Here is a 17,767-nt window from a genome sequence, read left to right as displayed (position 1 = left end):
ACAAAACAAAACCCCAGCTCTTGTGCTCAATTTCTGCTGAAGAGTGCAGCCCAAGTTCTGAAATCACACTCAGGTCTGCCATGCTTTCTGTCAAAACTGTAATCCTGAAATGACAAGATGAGACAAGAAGTGGGAAGGCAGAGCAAAAGTCAGTGAGCTAAGGATTAAGATGACATCCGACTTGCGACGCGTTTTCCAGCAGTTGGGCAGCACCTCGCGGGAAAGTAGCAATGAGCCACAGAATCCTCAACTCTCGAAAGGGAGACAATTACCCCACTGTCCACACCCATGCTATGATGGATTTAAAAAAAAAAAAAAAAAAAAAAGCTGACACCACAGCAGGAGGAAAAAAACTGATCCACTCTTGGCTATTCGCTTCACCTTTATCTGCTTGTTCTGTCACGCACTCCAGAGGGCATGTCTAACCCGCATGTGTGTTCCTAGTGTAAGGAAGGGCAAAATGGGAGAAAGGGTGATGTGACAGGAAAGACAGATGGGCTTGGGACCCATGACCCACAAACACCCGAATCCACATCCCACGATGACACCCCCTCCACGTGGTATGGTCAGCAAACGAGTGAGCTCAGCCACTCAGCTAGCAAGCTAAAGCACAGAGTGATAATGGTCAGCAACATCACCATGCCAAGCATCACTCACCTGACAATTACTGTCACTAGTGTCTTCAAGGAGTCTTGATACAAAAGCACTAAGGTGCATGAGGGTAAATATGAGATTATTGTGCGCTGATTTGGAATGAACTAATGAATTAAGAATTGGGTACAGTTAGGGGGCTCCCGGGTGGCTCAGGTGGTTAAGTGGCCGACTTTGGCTCAGGTCGCGATCTCACGGTTCATGGGTTCGAGCCCCGCATCAAGATCTGGGCTCACGGCTCAGAACCTGGAGCCTGCCTCAGATTCTGTCTCCTTCTTTCCCTCTTTGCCCCTCCCCGGCTCATGCTTGGTCTCTCTCTGTCCCTGAATAACTGAATAACAATGTTTAAAAAGGAAAAAAAAAAAAAAAAGAATTGGATACAGTTAGAAATGAGAGAGGAGGAAGGAGACTTATGCAGTAAGTGCCTTTGAGAAGTTGATGCCTCTTTGATGTGCAGACAGCTAACAGAATGGGAAACTGTGTGCCATATACAAGGAATCCCTTGCAAAAAGTTACTTATTAGAAGTGAGCACTAAGACCAAGTAAGAGATAATCAAATACACAGGATTGATTTAAAAAAATTGGAAATTATCATTAAGAGAACATAGCACACAGTAGCTACTCAATGGATATCTCAGAAATGAAACCAGAAGTAGCCCTAAGAATAAGAAATATATGAATTTTGTTCTCAGAGTATTCAAGTCAAACAAAGACTCTCACTCATGGGACATAACGGACATTCCTGCCTTCAAACTCAGTCTTTCAATTGACACATGACAAAGTTTCTTTTCTAAATATGGTAAAATCCTATTTTGTATTTTTTTAAAAAAATTGTTTGCAAGGAAAGAACATATGAGAGGCCCTGGCACGAAAGCAGGCAGTAAGAAGTTAACTGGGGAAAAGGACGGGAGAACAGAAATAGGAAAAGTCAAGCAGATTAGAAAGCCGGTTTACTGCACCATGACAGCCACATCAGGGCCTACTTCTCTCAGAAACCCGGGGAGAATACTTAACAAAACATCTGTGATACACTAACGTCAGACTAACAACACAAGATGTATGCTTCTAGGGCACCTGGACGGCTCAGCCGGTTGAGCATCCGACTTTGGCTCAGGTCATGATCTCGTGGTTCAAGAGTTCGAGCCCCATGCCGGGCTCTGTGCCGACAGCTCAGAGCCCGGAGCCTGCTTTCGGATTCTGTGTCTCCCTCTCTCTTTTCCCCTCCACTGCCCGCACACTGTCTCTCTCTCTGTCTCTCCCTCTCTCAAAAATAAAATAAAACATTAAGAAAAAAAGATGTATGCTTCTAGCTTACCATGTGGGCACAGAATGTCTTCATTAAAATTTAATTCCTCCTCCTCTTCTTTCCTTTCTTCTTTTGATTCCTCTAATCAAAAGAAACACAGATAATAATCATTCTAGCTGTTATATTTGAAGGTCAAAGCAGCAGTACCGCTGAGCACAATTCCGAACAAAGAAAACTTGAAACATTCCAAAAATTAGACCCAAGTGATTCGTACATGGTTATGCTAAGAAGCGCTATGTTTCTTTCCCTTAAAAGGAAAGAAAAATATCTGAATGGCAGTTTTACTTTTTAAAGATTTAGATTATGCAAGAAAATGTTCTTTTTTTTTTTTTTCAAGTTGAAAAATACTTTACATCTCCTTCCATTAATTCTAGTCAAGCTATTCAGAATACAGGATCTTAAACCAAGTTAATCATCCACATGTCACGTTATTTTCACCTACCTCTTCTTTTAGGGGTTGAACGGAAAACTTCAGAAAAGGCTAATGAGAAATAAGGACTTAACCGATAACATCAAAAACGTATAATAAGAACTGTGCGTTTCCTGTTAACATTTCTCTTCTAACATCTGCTTTTACTATTTGTCTGCATTGTGTCACCATGAATTTGTAGTTGTGTATACCAGGAACACAATCCTTAAGCATAAGGAGATTAGAATGACTATGTAGGGGTTTTAGTTTATGTTAAGTATACATTTTTAATACGCTTAAGATAATACGTAAAGAATATTTATTAATCATTAAAAAACTCAAGTGGAAGGGCACCTGGTTGGTTCAGTTGGTCGAACACCTTGGTTTCAGCTCAGGTCATGATCCCAGGGTCCTGCAGTCAAGCATGGAGCCTGCTTCGGATTCTGTCTCCCTCTCTGCCCCCCTCCCTCACTTGCGCACGTGTGTGCGATTTCTCTCTCAAATCAGTAAAAAAATGAAAAAGAAAGGACACTGACCAGGTAACTGTCTCCTCATTCCGTCACAAACACAATGAACTTCTCAAATAAATGGCCATGGTTAATCTCAGTGATAATTTTGAAAGGCAGTCTTGACACTGCTCTATCATTTTTCATCTATCAGACTAGTAAAAACTGATGTGAATGGTATACTCTTTATGTTGACAAAAGCACTGGAAAACAAGCCCCAACATACTTTCTGAAGGAAATTTACCAATACGAGTCAGTACATGGCAATTCCGTATGGGTATGTCACGGTATAGTTTATGACCACTGACACACTAGTTTTCAACATTACCTTTATTTAAGGTGTTGCCGTTCATCTTCCCGTTGCTTTGGTCGACGTCCCCATCTTGTTCGTCTAATTGCTCGAGAGCCAGCTGGCGCCAGCTGCGCAAGGAAGATTTCCCTACCCAAAACCCGTCATTGCTGTGGAACAGAGACCACGTGACGTCACGCAAGTAGTATTTCCTGAGGCCCCCATCCCCTCTTTACCTGTAAAGGCCACAACTAGAGCGAATTACTAACATTCAAACTCTGTTGTCCACACCATTTTTATCCCCCTCCTGCATCCTGGCCATTTTTCCTCATCACTACTGAATAGCACAGATCTCATATTCATTCTGGTTCCATCCCAAATCTCGTCCGGCTTCCTCAGTTACGTTCAAGCTTGACCCGACTCAGCTGGCTACTTTCTTTCACGTGACTACCAGGCACAACTACATATAGCTGTGCCTTCAAGGACATCTGTAGGTACTCTCACACACATCCACGTCTATATGCAAACACACATCTGAGAACTCATTAGGCTGTTTACAGAATGATCAAAAACAGTGAATAATATTTATTTGGAAAACACGCACCTTCAATTAAACCCAGACATAACAGGTGCCATACTAAATGCCACCTGATTTTGTTGGTTCCTGGGTGCAAGATACTCTGTGGAGTGATGCTCGACATACTACAAGTACCCTGGGTATTTTCGACAAGGGCCCTCCACGGGGGACCATTTGTTAATACACGTCATGCTCTCTAAAGGGGGCACCCCCACGCCTGCCAGGAGTACTGACAATTCCACTCCCGAACGCACTAACATGCTGCTTGGTTTGGTCGGACTGCAGACCCACACCTCTGCTTCTACTTTTCTAACAGAGGGAGTGCAGTCACAAAGGCTGTGTCACTTGGCTTTCCTTATCTTTGCCGCAGTGGCAACCATTGCGACATTTAATCTAGCTGTCAACCACCGCATCACCCTTTCCTCAAAACATCCTAACTCCTATGGTCTGGAACTAATAAGCCGCTTCGTGATTTCCTCTACAACTGTTGCAGCTCGTCATAAACAGCATGCGCTGTGTAACATACCCCTTTACTGTTGCTTTTAGCAGATTATTGACAGTTTTATAGTCTTCATTTAGTTGATTCTTCAGACGTAACACACGACAACGTTCTACCACACACTCCTTACACAGGGCTTTCACTAGAGGGAATGAAAGGAAACGGTTCATTCACATACTAATTTCCTGATAGGGAAGTGTCAGTACTACACAGAACACAGAATTCTCAATCAAAGTTGCATGTTTTGATAGCAGAGCAGATTAGCATATATCCTACGTTGCTTAGGCGATACAGATTTCAAAACACCAATATTGTTCTGTACATAAAGAACAATGCGAGGCGAGATGTCACCATTCGCTACAACTACCTATGCTATCTACTATTTTACGAGATTTAGATGCCTATTTTACAAGACTGTAGTTAAATAATGGAGGCTCTCAGGTGGGGGGGGGAGGGCACAGAGGAGTGTCAACATATCTGACAACTATAAATGTAATGTTAAATGAGAGCTTCGTGGGGGTATGAAATATTGGAACACTTCAAAGCACAGAAAGCACAGAACACTACAGGGAAAAACACCACCAAGGCCCCAAACTCACAGCTGCAGGAATCACGAAATGTGATTTTGTTTTTTTTACTTTATTTATTTACGTTGAGGAGGGTGGAGAGGGGCAGAGAGAGGAGGAGAGAGAATCCCAAGCAAGCTCTGCACTGTCAGTGCAGAGCCCGACGTGGGGCTCAACTGAGCCACCCAGGCAGCCCGGAAATGTGATTCTTGGAATGATATAATCACTGCTTAGTTCACTGATCGTGAATCAAAAACAAATTGGGAAAGCAAAACTCCAGATGTGTACAAGAGAAGGTCTGAATCTTGCAGTTAAATGCCAGTTTTTATGCAGTAAGTTGTGCGACCACGTTCCCCCTTTCCGAAAACAGCATTTAATTTAGTAGAAAGGGGGAGCGTGGTCGTACAATTTTATTAGATTCACCGACAGACTGGAGGGAGGCCTTGTGTGGCCAGTAGCTCATTAAAAGGAAAGTGTTTTGAGGAGAGACAACCGGAAGCAAACGGACTACGGACACTACGTGGTTATAAATACCTCTGCATTCAAGGTGGCATCAAGTAGCTTCCATTCATAAGCTAAGTGAACAATCTACGGAAGTCAAATCAGATGTGCAATCTACCAGACCAAGGTTCAAGTACTCTGAAGACTACTGTACAAACTAATAAAAGACTACCACGTGGTTTCCTCAAAAGAGGAAAATTTTGTCTTTGAGAGGGCAAAATCCATCGTTAAAACTCAAAGAAAAGTGTCAGTTTCTTAGATTCTAACATTACAAATATATGAGGTCTAGGAGCACCTGGGTGACTCCACTGGGTAAGCGTCCAACTCTTGATCTCGGTTCAAGTCATGATCTCACGGTTCGTGAGTTGGAGCCCTCTGTCGGAAATCTGTGCTGCCAGTGCGGAGCCTGCTTGGGATTCATTCATTCATTCATTCATTCATTCATTCTCTCTCTCTCCACCCTTCCCCCGTTTGTGTGCTCTCTCTCTCTCAAACATAAATAAATAAACCTTAAAAATAAAATAAAAATAGCTTATAAGGTCTAATGCTGCATAACTTCTCTCATTAGCAAACCCTTTCTGCAAAGCGTAAGGAGCATTTGCTCTGGCTGTCACAGTTTGGGTGAGATGATCAGAGACCACAAGCTGAGGACTTAAGGCATTACTTTTTCAGCAGAGAAAACACCTCGAATTACCAGTTAGTCTTGGTCCTCCTCCATATCTACTATAGAAAATGTCAGCCGCATATTCAGATATTCTCTTCATAATTGATATCTTATCAGGATGAAGCTTGTCATGGGAACACAGGCAAGCGTGATTATCGATAGGCTTGGTGGGTGTCGATTCATCCAACCATTTCTGTAGCCACTCGAGAGAGACAAATTCATAGGGCTCTGAGGGAAAAAGCAAAAGAAAGCATCTATGTATTTTCACAGCTTTTTGACTAAGTGATACTCATTTTCCTCTAAAGACAATACAAACTCTGTCCAAAGTTAGCAGAATCAGAAGAATCACTCTTCAGGGAAAATGTTGAGGAGTTTGACATAAAACTCCATTTAACTAACCCTCTTCTAGGTCAAGGAGCTGTGCACGATAGGAGACTGCACAGTTCCCTATGAGAGCGGCTGGTATTATTAACCACATTCTACAAAAGAGGCATCCACAGAGAGAAGTGTCTTGCTTGACAGCACAGCAGAGTTCTGATCAGGACACCCATGACTGTCGACTAGAAGCCATGCTCCACACATTGGCACGCAAATCATATACCCTCATTCCCTACTATGTTCATTTCATAAATGATTTTCATAAACACTTCTCACCAATGTGAAATACATCTGGAAATGAAAATGAAGAGACTGAGTTCCAAGTTATAAATTAACCTCAGAAAAAATTTTACAAATTAACCTCATCAGCCATAACCACACTTTTATAAGCCAGTTTTAACCACTGAACTTTTTTTCTTCGTCCGAGAGGATACTGGTGTCACTTAAAACGTATTTGATTTCCCCACCCCAGTCCGTATCATGAGCTACTTGTTATATAACGTATATCAAGAAAGTAAGCTATTTTATACAAATTCCAGTATGAATTACACTAGAATTGAATTGTTAGCGACTTTGACGTTGCAAAAATTTAGACAAAACTGAACCACCTCAAAATGAGTTTTCATTTGGGAAAACAAGAGTCCCAGAGTTCCCTAAAAGTCAAAATTAAGGACAAAGGGCCAGCTTTGATTACTTACAAAGATCTCCAGTGAGTCCCAGCATAAAACATAGAAGAAAACATACAGAGATTGAATTTACGTATTTGTATCATGTACTACTTCTGATGAGATCTGAGGGATAGACAATTTAATGCAAAGCCCATTTTGACCAATTGTATACTTCTCTTAGAGTTAGTGACAAGTCTAGAAAACTACTTTCCATTTAAGTTCAGTGTGAAACACTTCAATTTTTACAAAAACAAAATTCAGCATGATCGCATCCCATTATTTGTTCTAAGACTGTACATCGTCAACTGAGAGCCTTCTGATGGATTGGTCAGCCCTAATGCAGCTGCAGAGAAAGAGCTCATGACTGCCAAGTTGAGACCAAGGTCTAATCCAAGTTCTGCCACCAAGAAACTGAACTTGAGCAAGTCACTTGAACTCTCTATGCTTCAGGTCTTTTATTTGTAAAATGAAGGTAATAATACCTGCCTTCTACCTACCTCACAGGGATGTTGTTGAATGTAAAAGATAAGATATGTGAAGCATTTTGAGCTTTTTGGAAGAAAAGAGATATAGAAAAGTTAATCATACATTCACACAATATATAAAGTGGAGACCTTAAGATTCAGTATAGGTAACATGGTTGTGACACTCTACAATATATAATGATACAGCTAATTAAATTCAAAATACTTCCCAATTTTATTTGGCATTTATCGAGTTTAATCTGCCAGGGACAGAGTACACCTGGTTATCTTCAGAATTTTACTAAGATACATGATCTCTGTCCAAGAAAGCAAAATGAAACTCTTAGCATATCTAATCCTTTCTCAAATACAGTCACATAGGTTAAAATTTTTACTAATCTGAAGACCATCAAAGGAGGGAAAACTGAACTGTGACACAGAGGAACATTCAAGAACCATTCACCAGGTGTTCTCATGTCCCCAGGTGCTGGGGAGGGAAGAGCAGACAATGCCCACTATTGCTAACTGCAAACAAACCATAAGGATCCCGACCCTCACGAGAAAAGGAGTCCAGGAAGTACAGAAAACACTCTGTGCCAAGGGCCGGCTGCTGGAATTGAAAGCCCAGGGTGGCTGTATCCCGGACCTGTATGATAATGTGACTCAAAGGCAATCTGCTTCAGACAAGATTTCCCAATCCCCTACTCGAATCCCACAGAAAACTTCCAAGTGAAGGTTATTGTTTTGGTTTTGAGCAGTTACATACGAATTAAAAGTAAGTCATGAAGATCAGAAAAATCACATCTGATTTTACAGTAAGAGGAGGAAGGGAGAGAGCAGAGAGCAGTTCTGGGGTTCTGATGGAATTCTGTATTATTAATTCTACTGATTTTCTAGATTCAGGGTGCTAGTTTTAGTGTGCTGGAGGACCCATGGAAGGAAGAGGGGCTGTGGTTCACATAGGTCTGTCTGTCTTTCCATTCCCAATCTCGATTACTATAAAGAGTTGGATCAGTCTCTGCCAAGAGTTCCCAGACAATCAGGGACGAGCTCAAGTCTCAAGAGTTAAGGCAGATCTGCTTCTGGAGAGTTTTTACACTACTGACGTTTCTGTCCTAGAGAAAGACTCATGGCAGATTCCCTATGATTTGTGATCTAGCAAACCAGCTCAGCACTGTCTTCCGAAGGCATGGGTAATCAAGCACCGAAAAAGGAATGCGCACTCTAATCGCCAAGGTGGAAATACTGAACGGTCTATCATCTCACCACTTCACAAAACAGGAAAGCACTTGTGACAGTATTTACCAGAGAGAAATGTACATTTTGGTTAAAGTTATGTATAACTTTTTTTTTTTTTAATGCCTGAATTTTGAACACAAGGAAATCCCTTGGGGGGAATTACAAAAGTCTACAAAGACTGTGGCCTCAAAAATATTTGCAACACTTCACACCTAGAGATACTTTACCATTATTTGCAGATACCTTATTTAAATTTCAATAAAAAGGGCCAAAAGTGTCTGTGTTCCCAATGAGACATATGTTTTAGGATAAATGACTCTTCTTTTATATAAATGTTCACAAACACAAGTAAGAGTTAGAAAATGCATAACAAAGACTAGGATTGGCAGCACAAAACCACATTCATCTGATTTTGGATTTTCAACACTTAACACGACATAGATATTCTACTATGTATGTTTACTGCAAATGGGAGGAAGATGTTCCTAACTGGTAAAAGTACTGATAACGGAGAGATATTCTAAGAACACAAGAGCAGTTTCTTAGAGACTGAAAACAGCCAGGAGATGCCCAAGTATGTGCTAACCAGACACATCCTGCCTTTGGACAATGCGGTTTTAAAAGAGAGGAACTTAACTGCATCTAACATAAAATGCAGTTTTGAACCATTCTCTTGTCCAGTGAATGCAGAAAACTAGGAATACAGTTCAAAAAGTAGATTTCTAGGTCTCAACTCCTTTGAATAAATTTAGGTATTTGAATCATATTCACGTCCAAATCATTTTCAGTAACATCAGGGTCAGTCTCATTCTTTAGAATAATCCCAACCCTTGGGACAGAGTGAGACCAACGCATTACAAAAAAAAGTCAGAATCAAATAAAGATGTGGTTTAGAAAGAACTGTTCAGAGTCACTCTTACAGATTTAGCAATTTATATTCATCTTTTGTTTAAAAGAGTATACCAGTAATGGAAAAATAAGATATGAAAAAGACAAAACCACAAGTACAATTATACTTGAGTATTTATCTTCAAAATTTAGGATTAAATTGCCTCTCTTCTTTACGTAGGAATTGGACATGGGGAAGTCTGCCTAGGAAACGTTAAAGACACATCGTTACCAATGGTACTGAAGGCTTAAAAAGTTGGGATTTTCTAAGGCACTAGGTAAACTTGAATAAACATACACAGTAAAGGGATGAGCTGGCTTGTGTGGGATAATTCTTAAAAAATTAAGGGTCAGCAGAAAGCTCTCCATTCTTAGCATAATGTTTGATATTAAATTTCAAATTAGTATAATAGTATCATTAAAAATAGTACACAGACAAGACTGCCTGTTAAGACTGTGAGGGCAGTGAGTTGCTTCCATAACCCAATCAGATTTTTAAGAACAAATTAATATCTCACAAAATAGAAATGCCTGTAAGACTCATACATATGCAGAATGCTGACCTAAACCTTTTAATTTGTTAAGAGCTTCCCATTCTTAAAAGTACATGATAATGAAAACTATATGGAATGCTATGCATCAAATTATTGCTCGTTTACATAGTAATTTTATAGTGCTTAAGCTGGCGTTAGTGGGTTATAAGAAAGGGTAGGGGAAAGTTTGTTCATATACATTTGTGAACACGAAAGAAACAAGGCACATAATGGCAGCAGTGCTGTCCCAGAATATCTTACAGACCAGCTCCAGCAGGTAACCTTTGGTACAGCTCCTTAACCTCTTCGTGCTTTGCTTTTCCTTTATCCACACTTTGCTTACGCATCTCGGCCATTTCAATACACCACTCCTCAAACTTGGAATTATCCCGATCTACCAGCTCTTGAAGAAAGGCTATTCAAAACAGAAAGACAAAAACTAATGTTTTCCTGTTTTTAAAGACACAGAACCATGCCAATCTCGAAATTACAGCAAATATCAGTTAGGATTCTAGCGGGAACTTCCTACTGCGGTCTCCCTTTCTGTAAGAGATCTATAACCTGCAGACAAGAGTGAAAATGGAAACAGCCACTTGAATGATACTAGGTAATTCCCAATCTGGTTCTCTATGATGTCACCAGACAACTGGAGCCATCAAATGGCTCACAAATACCACTTAAAAACAGATGATGCCACAGACCACAGTCCAGTAGTAGGTAAGATGACAATTTAAGACTGCCCTCAGGCCTGTAGCAACTCTTCCCCACCCCCCACCCCTTCTTAATTAAGTAAACTCTAAGCCCATGCCCATGGTGAGGCTTCAACTCATGACCCTGAGATCAAGAGTTGCATACTCTACCAACCGAGCCAGCCGGGCACCTTGCTAAGTGGGTAAAACCCACTTGTATGCTTTACAAATTAAACCAAATGATTCCTTAAATACATGTTTTCTTACCTATAAAATTTTTAAAATTGTTTGTGGTTTTCTTTGGGAGGGAAGGGGTCAGTGGAACAGTTCTGTTAAAAGTTCCTTTATTTTTTGGGTGCTTGGGTAGCTCAGTTAGGCCTCCGAGTCTTGATGTCGGCTCAGGTCACAATCCTGGGGTTCCTGAGACTGAGCCCCATGTCGGGCTCTGTGCTCAGAGCCTCCCTGGGATTCTCTCTCTGGCTCTCCCTGACTCGTGCAGGCTATCTCTCATTCTTGCTCTCTCAAAATAAACTTTTTTTTTAATGGTACCTTTATTTTAAAAAACTCACTACTTTGTTTATTTATTTATTAAGATTTTATTATGGATCTGAAGCGGGCTCTGTGCTGACAGCAGAAGCCCAACCCGGGGCTCCACCCACGACCCATGAGATCATGACATGAGCCAAAGTTGGGCATTCAACCGACTGAGCCACCCAGGCACCCCAAAATTTTGTAATTTTTAAGTAATCTCTACACCCAACACGGGGCTCAAACCCACTCACTACTCATGAGATCGAGTCACACACTCCACCAAATGAGCCAGACAGGCACCCCCAAGATTCACTACTTTAAAAGCAAATTTGTGATTATATTTACTTTCACCAACACTTACTATCTGCAATCAACCTATCTTAATAAATTAAAACAGGAAGTTTTTATTTTTGTAATTATCTTTAAATGTTTTATTTATTCTTGAGGGAGAGTGTGAGCGGGCGAGGGACAAAGAGGGGGGAACAGAAGATTTGAAGCGGGCTCTGTGATGAGCACAGCAAGCCTGATGAGGGGCTCAAACTCACAAACCATGAGATCATGACCTGAGCTGAAGTCAGACGCTCAAACGACTGAGCCACCCAGATGCCGCTAAAGCAGTAAGTTCTTATCACTGACCTTTGAGCACAGTATTCTAACATATTTGCCTTATGTAACCCTGGAAAACTGCTTACCTGGTACCTGAACAATTGTGTTGGGTTTTTCTTGAGTTTGTAGTCTATACACCAACATGTATGCATTTCGAGAGCAGTGAGTTCCTTTGCCACACTTGGGTTTACGTGTCTGGGACTTAGAAGGTTCTGCTGAGGTCGAGAAATAAAAGATAACTAAATTAGAATGCCTCTAGTATGTTCATCCTTTTGCAGGGGAGGGGAAGGAGGAGGGCCACAGAAAACAAATTTCTATAATACACATTCAAGATACTTTAACAGGGATCTGAAACATTAAAAGGCAATACAAATTCAGCATGCTCTTTAGATGCTTGAGTATTTAAACAAGCTTACTACCCTACCCCCTTTGCCTGCCATATTCCATTTCTATAAGATGGTAAGAAAGTACTATTTTTCAGGAAGAAAAACCTAGAACCAAATAAAAAGTACTACTGCTATGAGTTTATTTTAATGTCGATCTTAAATTACAAAAGTAAGTCCAGGGGCGCCTAGGTGGCTCAATCGGTAAAGAGTCTGACTCTTGATTTTGGCTTAGGTCATGATGGTGCAGTTAGTGAGATCGAGCCCGATGTCAGGCTCTGTGCTGACAGCGCAGAGCCTGCTTGGGATTCTCTCTCCCTCTCCCTCAGAATAAATAAGTAAACTTAAAAAGATTTTAAAAATCAGGGCGCCTGGGTGGCTCAGTCACTTGGGCATCCGACTTCAGCTCAGGTCATGATCTCAGGGTTCGGGAGTTTGAGCCCTGCATTGGGCTTGCTGCTGTCAGTGTAGAGACAGCTTTGGATCCTCTGATCACACCCTCTCTCATCCCTCCCCCAATTTGCGCACTCGAGCTCTCTCCAAAATGAATATTCTTTGAAGGATTAAAAAAAAAATACAGTAAATCCAGATTATGACAGAGAACACACTGATGGTTCCCAGAGCAGAGGAGGGCAGGCAGCTGGGTGAAACAGATGACGGGGATTAGGGAGTACACTGGCAGATGAATTGTTGACTCACTATATGTTAACTGGAATTAAAATCAAAATTCAATAAGTTATAAAAAAAAAATACGCAGATTTAATTGCCCAAAGAAATAAAATAGCATGTTCAAAATAGTGAAATGCTAATGAGCATTAAGATTAGCCACTAATCTCTACAAATTCAGTAGCATGGCATTCATTCCTAAGTGTTCTGCATGGCAAGTGGATCACATGAAAGTGATCTTCAGATTGGTGCCTAGGATCCAGGGGTAACCTTCCGGTGGTATGAGATCATGCTTACTTCTCAGGAAATCAATGACCAGATCTCCAATTCACAATATACTTTTGTAGAATCGAGCTGCCTCAAAGCTGAGGTTCCACTGATAGCTCCTGCCTCTCCTTTCTCAGTCATCCCTCTCCCACTTTACAAAGGAAAGATATAACCTCACCCAGGGATTAAAAAAAATTTCTTAGCCATGTCATTAAAAGATGTGTTTACAATAAAATTTTGCTTTTTTATTTGATTCAGGAGTATTCTATAACATACTCATATGGGATTGACCAATGTGGTGATATTTATAATTTAAAAGATAAAGCTAGATCCTGAGGCAAGGGGGGGCGGGCAGGAGGGAGAAGGGGAAAGGGAGAAGGATATTGGGGGGAAAAAAGAAAAAGTTCAATCAAAAAGAACTTTAACTATTTAGAGCTTTATGGTTAAAGAAATCTGAAGTATATTCCATTAGAATAAAATTCTGCAGGGTCAGATGGAAATGATGGAAATACTAGTATGGGAGAAAGGGGGAGGGTTGAAGTGTCCTGCTATAAACAAAGACCAATTCATATGTCTCTGAAATAGTGGGTATTGACTGTTAACTAATTTCATTTGGACGCTCTTAAAAGTGATGTTCCAGTTTCACTATGTCAGAAAGTCACATTATTTGGAGCACTTAAAATTATGATGAAAATGTCGGGTTTTAAAACATGCAAGGAACGCAAATTCGTTCAATATGCTTATAGAGAATACAGGAACAAAAAGTTTGAAGACCACCATAACAGTAAATTAAAAACGTCAGGAGCATATACAGTAAAGAGGCAGTTGGGCACTTCTAACCAGAAAGTATTATGATTTAACATGTTCAATTCGTTGTAGAAGATGGGAATATAAAACAATTCGTAAAAGTTCATAATAGAACACAGGTGAAAATGACTCGTGGAATTTAACAAACAAGGATTTTCTGTTTTTGATGAAAAGAAAACAACAGATGAAAGCTGTAACGAACATTGCGTAGTGGCATTAAAACACTGGAATGGAGGGGCGCCTGGGTGGCTCAGTCGGTTAAGCACCTGACTTCGGTTCAGGTCATGATCTCACGGTTTGTGGGGTCGGGCTCTGTGCTGACAGCTCAGAGGCTAGAGACTGCTCTGGATTCTGTACCTCCCCCTCTATCTCTCAAAAATAAACATTAGAAACAAACAAAAAAACACTGGAATGGAATCCTGATAGGTGTGGAGTCTCTTTCTCTTGAACTACTCTAAAATTTAGGGCTGCTTAGAAACAGTAGATAGGACAGCCTTACCAATGCTTTTATTCCTACAATTCTGACTAAAATGAAGACAAATCGAATAAACTTCAGTGAAGAACAGTCAAATAAAACCACGACACAATTATTCATAATTTAAAGCTACATCTCAGTTTTGTTCCCAGAAAGACTCTCACAAAAAGAAAAATTATAAGCAAAGGTTAAGACCTTGAGTGTTACTAAGATGGGATGGGAATAACATTGCTGAATATCTATAAACACCTGTTATTTAAAAGCAGAAAATACCTCTCTCAATTACAAGAATATCGTTGCCACTTAAATATCTGCAGAAAGATCTACCCACATGCCTGGAAAGCCAACTCCAATGGCCATGCTCCTCCCTGACACCTTGGGCAAGTGGTTCTGATCCACGAAGAACTGTGGAGGAGACACACACCCATTCCCATTCCTTTTCTCTTATTTAGACTCCCAAGTCCAAGCCTCATCCAAGAATGACAAACACGGAGACAGAGTAATGAAAAGTTCAGCTGAGATGGCTTCTACTGGAAAAACTGTGCACTTCGTTAGGGAAGGGATGGGTCTTCTGGCCCAAGAAAATGGACAGGATGACAGCTCCAGAGTAAGGTGCTATTCACAAAGCACTGTGAAGGCAGACCTCATCACTACAAAATCACAAGCAGCTTACTCCCCAGAGGCATTGCATCACACTCTGGGGATGGCATAAGATACTTAACAGGGAGGAGCAGGCACTGTTCTCAGAGCAAAGGTCCCCTGCTAGAGTTATTTCTCCAACATACATCTCCCAACACAAAGAAAAACATCATGGAAACCATCTCTGGAGGAAAATCTTTTTTTTTTTTTTAATTCAGGCATTGCTAACAAAAGATGTTCAGAGATTTTACGTGTGTTTAAGACATGCAAATACCCTTAATAACCCATACCAATCTTGGGCCATAAAAATTTATCAAAATATTTCCAGTAAAAAAAAATTTATATTTTAAAAGGGCACTCACAACTTAAAGGTTTTACCTAGATCTTCCTCAATCCCTAGTTGTAATTTCTTCCCCTCCATCTTTTCTATGTCTTCGTCATTAAACTTATACCATTCACCGGACTGTGGATCTTTCACATGGGCAATGTAGTGGCCAGAATAAGCACTCACTCCTCTGTGTATAAGGACTGCACTCAGTTCATACACATAGGACCCACCTGGAGAAAGAGAAAGGGAGAAAGTAAAAAACGTTTTGGACAACAATATTTCTTCTTATATCCTGAGCCTTAACGGTAATGATTAAAATTGTTTTCCTATCTGATAGAATTCAAAACATGGCACTTTTTTTTTTTTTTTTTTTACAAAAAATTTAGTTTTACAAAGTAATATAGCAGATGCTATCTTAAGCACCTGACTGTACTGACTCTCCATTTCTCTTGCAAAATATACAGATGGAAAGCTATTGCACTCTGGGCACCCAGGTCAGGGTTACAAAGCTATTCTGTAGTACACTTTGCTATTCTGCATGAATTGGCTCACCTATATACTTACCAAGAATCAGGTGATCATATTCTTCTCACAAATTACTTATACAAACTAATGAGATGGGAGTGTGAAATTCAAAAAATTTTTTTTCAAGAAGAAAAAATGTTTTAGAAAAAATTAGAGATAAGCCATTAAGAAAAATTGCTGTTGGGGCTCCTGGGTGGCTCAGTCGGTTGAGCGTCCGACTTCGGCCCAGGTCATGATCTCGCGGTCCGTGGGTTCGAGCCCTGCATCGGGCTCTGTGCTGACAGCTCGGAGCCCAGAGCCTGTTTCAGATTCTGTGTCTCCCTCTCTCTGACCCTCCCCTGTTCATGCTCTGTCTCTGTCTCAAAAATAAATAAACATTAAAAAAAAGAAAAACTGCTGTCAAAACAGGCATAGGCCAAGATAACTGGAACCAGGAGAGAAAACATTAAAATTTAGAATGAGGTGGGGCACCTGGGTGGCTCAGTCGGTTGAGCGGCTGACTTCGGCTCAGGCCATGATCTCACAGTTCACGGGTTCAAGCCCCATGTCGGGCTCTGTGCTGACAGCCCAGAGCCTGGAGGCTACTTTAGAATCTCACTCTCTCTTTCTCTCCCCCTGCCACCACCCGCCCCTCGTCTCTCACAAATGAATAAACGTTAAAAAATTAAATTAAAAAATCCAGAATGAGGGGCATGTGGCTATCGCAGAAGAGCGTGCGACTCTCAATCGAAGTTCTGAATCTGAACCCCATGTTGAGTGCAGAGATGACTTAAATAAATAAAACTTCAAATAAATAAAAATGCAGAATGATTCTGCACTGAGGTTTCTTCAGAAGTATTTTTAAATTCCTATTTCACTTTAAAGAAAACCAATAAATAAACAAACAAAAGCATATTATGCACATGGTTTATGCAAGAGAAGGCTTTACCCATTTATCCAAATATCGGCAAATGAACATGGCCATTTTCAGATACAATATTCTAAAGCTTTTTTTAAAGAAAATCTTTTAAACCAATCATGGGGAGAAATACATATGTACTGGGAAAAAAAATCACTTCTATCTATTTTATTAACAATTAGAAAACAAAAAACTAATTAGCAACTCCATAATACAGACAGAACCACTACTGACACTGAGACCTGCAGTTTTTTCTAACAAATATATCATTAACATCTTTCTATATCATTAAACATCGTAAAACTCATTGTAGTGGCACCTGGGTATCTCAGTCGGGTAAGCGTTCTTGACTCTTGATTTCAGCTCAGGTCATCTCAGGGTTTCGTGAGTTCTGCATGGAGCCTGCTTAGGACTCTCCCTCTCTCCCTCGCTCTCTGCCCCTCCCCTGCTCATGCTCCTGTCTCTCTCAAAAAAAATAAACATTAAAAAAAAAATCAGATATGATAAAGAACCAAACTGAACTTCTAGAAATGAAAATTATAATAACTCAAAGTCAAAACTCTACAGAAAGGCTTAACGGTAGATTAGGTTCACCTGAGCAGAGAATCAGTAAAGTAGAAGGTGGGGCTAAAGAAATTCTGGGACACACAGGACAAAGCAATGGAAGAGTCAGGGAACACCTTAACAAACACCTATTGGGATTCGAGGGGAGAAGAAAGAGTGGGGATGAGACATTTTAAGACACGATGGTTGAGGAATTGTTTGATACCTTTTGCAGGGAGGATAAATACACTTAGAATCTAGCCCAACAGGTC

The 17,767-nt window shown here is 40.5% G+C and overlaps 1 protein-coding gene across 4 annotated transcripts in view; it reads right to left on the bottom strand.

Annotated features, from left to right (window-relative positions):
- Positions 1-17,767, bottom strand: part of USP48 (ubiquitin specific peptidase 48) — an 89,966-nt gene that overhangs the window by 30,400 nt on the left and 41,799 nt on the right. The window contains exons 9-15 of one of the 4 annotated variants that reach the window (XM_049617870.1): positions 15,580-15,759; positions 12,051-12,179; positions 10,404-10,553; positions 5,999-6,196; positions 4,265-4,379; positions 3,201-3,331; positions 1,967-2,038 (exon numbers count right to left, since the gene is read on the bottom strand). In XM_049617870.1, the coding sequence (XP_049473827.1) occupies positions 1,967-2,038; positions 3,201-3,331; positions 4,265-4,379; positions 5,999-6,196; positions 10,404-10,553; positions 12,051-12,179; positions 15,580-15,759 (975 nt within the window). Of the gene's footprint in view, positions 1-1,966; positions 2,039-3,200; positions 3,332-4,264; positions 4,380-5,998; positions 6,197-7,511; positions 10,554-12,050; positions 12,180-15,579; positions 15,760-17,767 lie in introns of those variants that run through there. The other 3 variants (XM_049617872.1, XM_049617873.1, XR_007454892.1) reach the window with 3 other exon arrangements.

This window comes from Panthera uncia (genome assembly GCF_023721935.1).
Source record: "Panthera uncia isolate 11264 chromosome C1 unlocalized genomic scaffold, Puncia_PCG_1.0 HiC_scaffold_4, whole genome shotgun sequence".
Lineage (NCBI taxonomy): Eukaryota > Metazoa > Chordata > Mammalia > Carnivora > Felidae > Panthera > Panthera uncia.
The sequence above is the reverse complement of the archived record's forward strand: the minus strand, read 5'-3'. Positions and strand labels throughout refer to the sequence as shown.